This window comes from Mus pahari, chromosome 11, assembly GCF_900095145.1.
Source record: "Mus pahari chromosome 11, PAHARI_EIJ_v1.1, whole genome shotgun sequence".
Lineage (NCBI taxonomy): Eukaryota > Metazoa > Chordata > Mammalia > Rodentia > Muridae > Mus > Mus pahari.
Genome location: NC_034600.1, coordinates 54,823,307 through 54,833,485, shown reverse-complemented (window position 1 = coordinate 54,833,485; position 10,179 = coordinate 54,823,307). Strand labels below are relative to the sequence as shown.

The following is a 10,179-nucleotide window of genomic DNA, read 5'->3' as shown; positions in this document are numbered from 1 at the left end:
AAAAGTCTTCAGCTAGGTGTGATGGTGAAGCTTCTAATTCCAGAATTCACAAGACTGACACAGGAGAGGATTAGCATGAACTCCAGGCCAACCTGGACTAAATTATCTAGTTCTAAGCCAATTATAGAGAGCCAACAAACAAACGAGCAAATAAAAATATCCAAACAAATAAAGCCCCAAGTCCCCCCCAAAAGCAGAGACAACAAACACATTAAAGGAGATGGCAGGCTTAGCTGGATGTGGTTAGCACTTCTGAAAGCTTCGGAGGGTGACTAGGACAGAGTAAGCAGAGGACACTAGAGGGAAAAAGAAGAGCTCATCATAGACCAAGAGCTGATCTTAGGACAGCATGGCTGGGTTCACAGTAGTGCCACCTCAAGAGTTATTTTAATGTATTAAAACTAACTCTCAGCTGGGCGTGGTGGCGCACGCCTGTAATCCCACCACTCGGGAGGCAGAGGCAGGCGGATTTCTGAGTTCGAGGACAGCCTGGTCTACAAAATGAGTTCCAGGACAGCCAGGGCTATACAGAGAAACCCTGTCTCGAAAAAATAAAAAAATAAAAAAATAAATAAAAATAAAAAAAAAATAAAACAAAAAAACCCCTAACTCTCGCCAGGCATGATGGTGCACATCTTAAATCCCAGTGCTTGGGAGGCAGAGGTAGGTGGAACTCTGCGTTCAAGGGGCGGCCTGGTCTACAAAGCAAGTCCAGGTCAGCCAGGGCTCTCTTTCACAGAGAAACCTTGTACCACCACCACCACCTGCCACAGACACAGACATATACACATTTTTAGAGCCAAGCATGGCATGCCTATAATCCCAGCACTTGAGATGCAGAGGCCACTGGGTCTCTGTGAGTTCAAGGTTAGTCTGGTCTAGGTATCTAGGGCTACATAATGAGAACTGCCAAAAAGAAAGATTTTTGATTGTTCAGTGATTACTGTAACCACCTCTAGTCTGACAGAGTTAAAAATAAGAATTACCAAGATAATTTCTTTACTCTAAGATTGCTTTCTTTGGGGCTGGAGAGATGGCTGAGTTAAGAATACTTGCTAATCTTGGGGAGGACCCAGTTTTGATTCCCAGCATTTTTATGTGTTGGTACAATTCCAGTTGCAGAGAACCCTTCACTCTCTTCTAACCATTGTGGGTACTTGGCATGCACATAGTATGTATACATACACACACACACACACATTCATACATGCAGGAAAAGTACTAATACACATTAAAACTAAAAACCTAAAAAAAAAGCAGAGCATGGTGGCACATGCCTTTAATCCCAGCACTCAGGAGGCAGAGGCAGGTGATTTCTGAGTTCGAGGCCAGCCTGGTCTACGAAGTGAGTTCCAAGACAGCCAGGGATATACAGAGAAACCCTGTCTCAAACCCCCCCACCCCCAAAATTTTTTTTTTTTGTGCATGAGTGCTCAGGTTTGTGTCTGTTAAGTGTATGTGCGCATTAGTGTGTAGGTATGCAGGGAAGCAAGAAGAGGGCATCAGCCCCCTTGCAGCTAAAGCTGCAGGTGCTTGTAAGCCACCTAATGAGAACGCTGGGATCAGAATTCCTGTCTTCCTGATTGAACATTAAGTGCCTCAAGCTAGGGGCCATGTCACGAGAGCCACTCTAAGAGTTCTAACCATATATTACTATGGAAGAAGCCACAATGGGGGAGACAGAGTCACTGACCATTCCATTTCTCATTTACAATGTTTACACTTGGAGTAGGGGTATGTCTAAGCAGTTGAATGCCTGACATGCACAGACTCTGGGTCTGATCCCCAACACCACACACAACTTTTATTAAAAGTCTCAAACCTACTGACCTGAGTTTCCATCATTGGCTTTTGGAAAGGAAATGTATCATGGTTGACACACCATAAAATGTCATTATCTTCATTTTCTGAGGCTGTCATCAGTAAAATTCCTAAAAGTTAAACACACAGAATACTATTACATGATGTTAAATAATCTGCATTTGCAATAGCCTCAATAATTATCAGCACTATTTACAACCTATACAATGGCAAAAACAATCTAATGGGGAAAGAAAAGGACATTGTTTTAAAATAAACGGTGCATGGAAAAAAATCAGCTATCTTTCTAAAATTGTTTGCGAATAAACTGAAGATTTATTTTTAGAGTGTCTGAGGTTAAAATATATTTTGTAATTGACTGGCTTATCAATTTCATTAACTTATAAACGCTTACTCAGTATATAAATTTTTATTAAAGTCAGTAACTTTTCAGTCGGCAAAACAGTCTACGTACCAGTGAATTTAAATGCATCATGAATGAAAATAGACACAGGTGCCAGTGTATGCTTTCCTATGCTTGATCAAATGAAGCTCTTGTCACAAAGACAGATGACCTGAGTTTGACCCCAGAATCTACTTGGGAGAGGGAGGAATGAACTCCTCGATGCTGTCCCGAGTTCACCACATGACAGACATAGACTAACACAAAATATATTTTTAATATTAAAGGGGAAAAAACCCTACTAAATCTAACAGTAAAATGATAAAGCACATAGAGGATACTCAGATGAAATGACAATCCACAGTGTCAAAAATATCAGCAGATCACTTTTTTGGATGAGGGACCTTTATCTAGAATATACAATAAATTCTCAACTCAATTAAGAGAAATAAAGGTAAATAAAGGCTTGGAACTGCTTTGGTTTTTTTTTGCAAAGGAGAAAGGTAACTGGCTAGGAAGTACCTGGAAAGCCATCCAACATCTTAGCCATCAGATAAAAAACAACTTCTCTTCTACTAAGATGGGAATAAACCAGAAACAAGTATTGGCAAGAATGTAGCCAAAGTGGGTATGCCTTCTACAATGGGCAAAAACATTAGCTGTCCTACTTACTTAGAGAGCCTGAGAGTCCATCACAGGTAAAGCAAAGTGACGCATGACCCAACAATTTCAACCCCACAGGAATAAACAGATGTTCTTATAAAAGCTCGAACACAAACATTTACAGGAACAGGGTAATTCATAGTACAGAAATGATGGGAATGTACGGTTTACAGAAATAAACATTATTCAAAAATAAAAAGGGAGCACAGAGCATGTTAGCTCTTGCCTGTAGTCCCAGCACCTGGGAGCGAGAGCCCAACAAGCAAAGGTGGCGGCTGTCAAGCCTGATAATCTGGCTTGATTCCTGAAACCCACCGGGTTGAACAAGAGAACCCACCCCTAGAGCTGCCCTCTCATTTCCACAAACAACTATCCCCATCTCTACACACACGGTAATTTTTTAAAACTGGAGACACAGTGCTAATACCCATTATACCATCATTAATCTTTAAAACATCGTGTTTAGTGCAACTCAGTGCCAATCATGTATTCTATTTATATAAAATGTCCCAAGTGGACAAATGCTTAAGAAAGGGACGTTAAAGTTTCCCAGGGCTAGAACAATTGTTAGTGGACGCGGCCTTTTTCTGGGTAAGGCAAATATTTTCAAGTTGGACAGTGGTTATCACTGTACAAGTCTGAATAAAGTAACACCCACTGATTTTTATACTTTAGAAGGTTAAATTTGAGTTATGTCACTAACGTTATAATTTAAAGAGTGTCGTGATGATACACGGTATTAGTTATTTGAAAAAACTTCTTATTGCAAAGAAAAAATTTAGGTGTTGAATAATCAGGTAGGAAGACCCTGGTGTGGTGGTGCACCTCTTTAATCCTAACACTTAGGAGATAGAGACAGGTAGGTTTCTAAAAGTTCAAGCATAGCCTGGTCTACAGAGAGGCCCAGGCCAGCCAGGGCTATACAGTGTGACTCTGTCTCAAAAAAAAGTTGGTGGTAGAGGTGCTCAGAAAGGTGGCTCAGCAGTTAGGAGCACTTGTTGCTCTTGCAGGGAACCTGGGTTCAATTCCCAGCTCACATGTGACAGCTCAAAGCCACCTGTAAACACTACAGTTCCAGGTCTGGTGCATCCTCCTGACCACCAACAGCAGCAGACACACCCATGGGGTGAAGATATACATAAGCAAGGCACTCAGAGACACGGAAAACCTTAAACCTCATAGCATCTCAGAGCTTACCTTTACTGTAAAGTGCTTTGTGCACTTTTGAAGGCTTTTCAACAGTTGAGGATGCTGAGAATCCAGGAGGTAACCGGACGTGGACCAGTGTCAGTGTATTGGGCCGAGCTGATGGCTGTCTAAACGGACAAGTGCTGAAATACAGCCTCACACCTGACGAGGAGGTAAACACACGCATTAGGGAGGACATGAAGTAGTACATGTGTGCTGAAGTCACACACACACACACACACACACACACACACACAGAGAGAGAGAGAGAGAGAGAGAGAGAGAGAGTTCTAGAGAGAGAGAGAGAGTTCTGTAAAAGCACACACCAATTTTGTCACTGGCCTAAAATGATAGACTAGCCACTTAAACCAAGTTCTAGAAAATGTTCAGACTTGAGCAGTGACTCAGCATATTTCTGTAGCAGGAACTTGTGACAAGCCAAGGGAACCCGTGACTCAGTTAAGGTTCTGTCACTAAACATAAGCCACTTCACTTTACTGGTCTGGATATGCCTCACAATACTAGGAGAGAAAACGGTTATCTCCACTGAAAAAGAATCCCCAACATCCTCTTAGTAACTAAGGAAGGAGTGAAACATCTCTAACCGTGCATCCCCAACCCAAGCACCATGAAAACCGGTAGAGCAGCAGCTCCAGAAGCAAGCGTACCTGCGTGAGTGACAGCCAGTAACTGACAGTCCAGTGATTCAGAGTTCTCAATCACAGCTATCTGAACAATTGGCTTGAAGACGGAACGATCAATAGTCCTTTAAGAAACAAAAACTGAAGTTTATTCCTAATTTATAAAAAGTAAAGTCTGAGGCAGGTGTGGTGGCTCATGCCTTTAGTCCTAGCACATAGAGTTAGAGGCAGGTGTATCTCTGAACTTGAGGCTAGCCTGATTTGTGTAGCGAATTCCAGGATGGCCAAATAGATAGGCACTGTCTCAAATCAAATGAGTAAGATTAATCCCTTAGAAAGCAACCCAGTAGCAGCAGGAAGTAGCACATGTATATGTATATGTACGGCATATGTATAGTTGTAAGACTAGCCCTCCTTACAAACCACTGCAGAGACCATTAGCAAACGTGAGACCTCCAGTAAGGAGAATGTCTGCAGACCACTAAGGGATTCAGGAAGTTTGCACCAATCAGTTCAGCATCCAACACACAATTCCTCAGACTCAACATTGGGTTCTAGCTCTGTAAGAGGAATCCATTATATCCTTTAGTTTCAGTTTTATCACGAATTATATGAGGATATTACAGCTATGAAATTCTAGCTTGTACCATGTAGGCCTGCTGTAAAGGGAGAGTAGGGGACCCATGCTATAATGTCTACAATATTTGCAAAGAACCTGGGCTTAGCGTTTCAAGGAAAAAGGCTAGAGGTCTAGCTAAGTGGTAGAATGCTTGCCTAGTCTGAGAGACCTTGGATTTGATTCTCAGCACCTTTGAAAAATAAAAGTCCAAGAGGGTAAAACACAACAAGTACTTCACTCAGTAAGAAACCTTATGTTTTCAACCAACATGAGAACAGTCTATAGCAACAAGGCTTCGATAATCTATTAGAGATGTTTGAAGGAGTAATTTAATCTTAGCATAGTATATAATCACATTATATGTTATACAATGAACATATAACATATTATAGGTACTATACACAAACAGTATAAATATGTTTGCAAATGAAACCCTGACAGTAAAGCACACATTACCTAGCAATGTTTCCCGCAGCAGAGACAATGGCATTCTGTGAAACTGAAGCAACTCTACTCATCCCCTGTCCATCAGGGCCCAAATCATAAACCTGGGAATAAAGGAGTCTCCCCTTAGACACAATTGCAGAGCATACACAGTATACTGAAGTTACGTACTTTCTTTCAGATTAGTTAATTTGGCATTTACTGAACATTAAAATGTTTGAAATCTCACTAAGACAAACAAACAACAAGAAATGGCCTAAGAAATGGTCTGAGGTGTTTATTTGAAAAGGCACACAGATGAAGGCGGGTGTGGCAGTACACGGGAGCAATGCCAGACAACTGGGAGGCAGAGGCAGAAGAGTTCAAGGTCACCCTTGGCTACAGAACAAACTTAAGGGCAGTCTGAGTTACATGAAAACTTGTCCCAAACAACAACAACAACCACGTTCACAGTTCACAGGAAGTTTGAATACTTAAGTCTTCCTTATAAGACAGGGGTGTAAGCAGGTAAAATAATTCACTGGCTACAGGCACTGGCCACTACTAGCCTCACACCTTAACTGCCATCTCTGGATCTCACAGCAGAGAGAACTGACTCTAAGTCATCCTCTCCCTCCACACGTGGGCTGTGTCACAGAGGTGGTGCATATGCACATTTGTCCGCACAAAAACAAATAATATATTTTTCAAAGTTAGAAAATAATGGGAGGGTTTGGAGAGATGGCTCAGCAGTTAAGAGCACTGACTGCTCTTCTGAAGGTCCTGAGTTCAAATCCTAGCAACCATATGGTGGCTCTCAACCACCATAATGAGATCTGACACCCTCTTCTGATGTGTCTAAAGACAGCTACAGTGCACTTACATATAATAATAAATAGAATCTTAAAAAAAAAAAAAAGAAAGAAAAGAACGGGAGTGGGTGGGGGGTGAGCACCCTCATAGAAACAGGGGGAGGGGGTGTGATAGGGGTTTTGTGGAGGGGAAACTGGGAAGGAAAATAACATTTGATAAGTAAATAAATAAAATAACCAATAAAATATAGAAGATAAAACAGGAATGCTTTTCTAATCTTAAATGGGAGCAAACATGCATATTTACCTGTATCACTCCTTTCTCCGATCGTGTATACAAGATATTTCTGGAATTATCAATTTCAATTTGAACAATAGGATCTAAAAGTAAAACAAGAGAGGAAAACACAACTCAGGATTCTCATGTGAACACAGGGCCCACTCACAACAATGAAAACTGCTGCATTAGGATCTGCATCCGGGGCTTCCTGCTCTCCTGGGGCTTCCTGCTCTCCTGCTTGCCTGTTATACTCAATATTGTATACAGTATCTGCATAAGGACCAACCAGGAACACACGGTTAGACAAGGTGTCGAATACTGACAGGGTCCAGGGCATCATAAACAACTCACGCTGTGAGGCACGGCACTGGACGGTGCTCTCCAGTCACCCCAGCATGTAGCAGGCTAAGCACAAGGATTGCTTAGAGTCTGAGAAATACATCAGAGTTACAAAGCCAGACGGGGCTATAGAACAAAACAAAAGCAACTTATTCTGCCTTCTAAGTGAATTTTTAACTTTAAAAGTTGGTTTTTGAGACAGAGTCTCACTATGCACTACTGGCTTGCCTTAAACTTGCTATGCAGCCCAGGCTAGTCTTGAATGTACAAAAGTTATCATGTCTCTGCCTGTCAAGAACTGAAGTTAGAGAGGTATGTGCCACTATGCCCAGTTTAGACTATTCCTTAATTCAGTAATACTTAACAAATCATTTATTCTAGAAACATAAAGACTAATTTAACACTTCTAATTTATCAATAAGAACAAAGCATGACATCTGGGTAGAAGAACTCTGTGGAAAGGAGCCCATTCTTGCCAGGCTGTGGTGACTCACGCCTTAATCCTACAAATTTATGTTTCTATAAACTCTAAAACTCAGGGATAAAAAGCTTAACAAGAAATTTATCCTTGACCCTTTATCACATATGCAAATTAGTCTCTTTTACTTTTATATGCATGAAGACAGACAAACAGACACACACTTTTTGGTTAAAGTGGGTAAGCTGTTTTGAACATAAGATCCAGGAACAACCAAAGTTTTTAGGAGATAACTTGAGAATAAAATCCATGTTTTTTTCCATTCTATAATGCCTCTGGTCTTTAAGCAACTTCATAGACATCTAACAAATGCAATTTAATATGACAAGCTTTTAACTAAGGATGAAAAGTTCTGAAGAAAACGTTAAGTATTGAAGCATGAAAACCTTGTTTTCCTTGTCAAGCGTGCCTCCCACTCACCGTCTTCTGAGAAGGTGAACTGCAGCAAGGACGGCACGAGGAAGGAGAGTGAGCTCTTGGAGTGGTTTATCTTCCTACATCTCTGACTGAACCAGCCTGCTTCTGCCTTGGAGGAAAAACAACACAACCCTTGAAATGCCACATAACAGGACAGCTGTATTCAGGCCTATTAAAGCCTGCCAGTCTCCATGCTTCCCCCGTGACTGTGAACACACTGAAACATATTTTTCAAAATGACCTACTGAGTTGTCTTTTGTAATTAAAACTACTAAATACAACGATTGACTCTCAACACACACATATTCAATGAAAAGCCAATTGTGAAGATAAGTAACAGTAACCTAAGTAAGGACATACACTTATGAAGAGTACTGTGTGCCTGTCCATCCAAACACGTGTACACAGGTATTTATATGTGTAAATGCACATATGCCAATGAGGAATCCTTCACAGACATACAACATGTGACATGTGACAGAGCTGATGTGCAGCTCAGAGACACGGTACATGTCTAACAGTTGGAACGTTCTGAGCTGAGTTCCAGAACACTAAAATTTATGCTTCAATATTCTCCCTAATAATATATGCTATGCAATTAGAAAATTCAGAAAATTCAAAGAAAAGCTTTGCTTTTTCTTTGCTACTGAGCAACACACACACACACACACACACACACACACACACACACACACAAGCTTGTAAGTGTCAAGGCTTACTTGGTATGCTACTTCGTACAAACAGCCGTCCTTTCCAGCCAAAAAGATTCTGCCATTATCCGTGGAAGTGATTGTTAAAAGGTAAGTGTTGTCCGTGGGAAGAGAATATAAGGGGTCTGGAAGCAGCTGCATGCCACCACACATACTGTCATTAAGAATGCCAGAACCTGTATGTTTGCAACAGGAAAAACCAGTTTCTTAGCTTTTTGAAAGACTAAAATGATTTTCACATTATCTTGAAAACCGGTACTTTTACTTAATTCTTACTAAAATATCCCAAGTTACATATTTAAAGTTCCCATAAAGCCTGAGGGGCTGCAGGTGCCTCAGACTCAGTGGGTAAGGAACCCTTGAAACTGTTGTAGAAGACACAGGTCCGGTTCTCAGGAGCCACGCGGCTGCTCACAAAACAAACACCCGTCACTTAAAGTCTAAGGGTTCTAACTCCATCCATCCTCTGGCCTCCTCAGGCTCACATAGAATGCATGTACACTCAAAAACATTCATACACGTAAAATACAAATAAATATTTTTAAAAAAGGTTAACACACTGGCCAGGGATGCTGTTTAGTAGGAAAGTGTTTGCACTCTAAAAGTAAGGCCCTGAACTCAATTTCTAGCAATGCATGCACGCATAGCTTCACTCAAGATAATTTGGTAATTCATCTTAAACTGCACCTATAGTGCACATATATATCACACAATAAAATATCCAAGAAAAAAAACAAACTCAAACCAGTGTAAGGATCTGGTATTGTAAGCATTGTAATACTAATCTTCAAGACAGTGTTATTTTTAAAAATCTAACATATGAGTGGGTTATCTTACCTGTTTGTACATTAGCATAGCTGAGTCCAAGAATTACTATATCCACAGGGGTTGCCAAAACCAGCAAATGTCTTACATGAGGTTGAAAGATGCCTATGGCAAAGCAGACAAAGGCTAATTACCTTCTGAAAAACACCTTGCCTAAATTTAAGCATGAATAAAATACGTTTTTACCATTAAAATGAACCCCTAATTAAACAGTAAAAGTCTGAACCCAGGTCAGCAAATTCTGACATTTAAATATTACTATGTTAAAGTATTAAAGTATATAAATAGTAGGAAAAACTAACTTAGGAAATAACTGATTCAACAATTACTGTCATTTAAAAAAAGTGTCTTAACAGATATTGGTTTACTGAACTATAAACATTTGCATTTGTATACATATAGTTAACAAAAAAACTATCCACAAAGGTCTAAAAGATTAAAGCAATATAAGTGTCTTTCAACAGATGAGCCAGCGAAATGTGGCATATGCATGCCATACAGGAAGAGGAAGTTTTTGGGGACAGCATGTGAGGTAGCCCAAGGTAGCCTCGATATTGTATCTCAGCTGAAGAAGGCATTGA

The 10,179-nt window shown here is 40.5% G+C and overlaps 1 protein-coding gene across 1 annotated transcript in view; it reads right to left on the bottom strand.

Moving 5' to 3' along the window:
• Positions 1-10,179, bottom strand: part of Nup155 (nucleoporin 155) — a 51,076-nt gene that overhangs the window by 34,638 nt on the left and 6,259 nt on the right. The window contains exons 5-12 of the mRNA XM_021208240.2: positions 9,611-9,703; positions 8,783-8,949; positions 8,067-8,172; positions 6,857-6,930; positions 5,771-5,862; positions 4,723-4,820; positions 4,064-4,216; positions 1,831-1,931 (exon numbers count right to left, since the gene is read on the bottom strand). Coding sequence (XP_021063899.1) covers positions 1,831-1,931; positions 4,064-4,216; positions 4,723-4,820; positions 5,771-5,862; positions 6,857-6,930; positions 8,067-8,172; positions 8,783-8,949; positions 9,611-9,703 — 884 coding nt within the window. The remainder of the gene's footprint in view (positions 1-1,830; positions 1,932-4,063; positions 4,217-4,722; positions 4,821-5,770; positions 5,863-6,856; positions 6,931-8,066; positions 8,173-8,782; positions 8,950-9,610; positions 9,704-10,179) is intronic.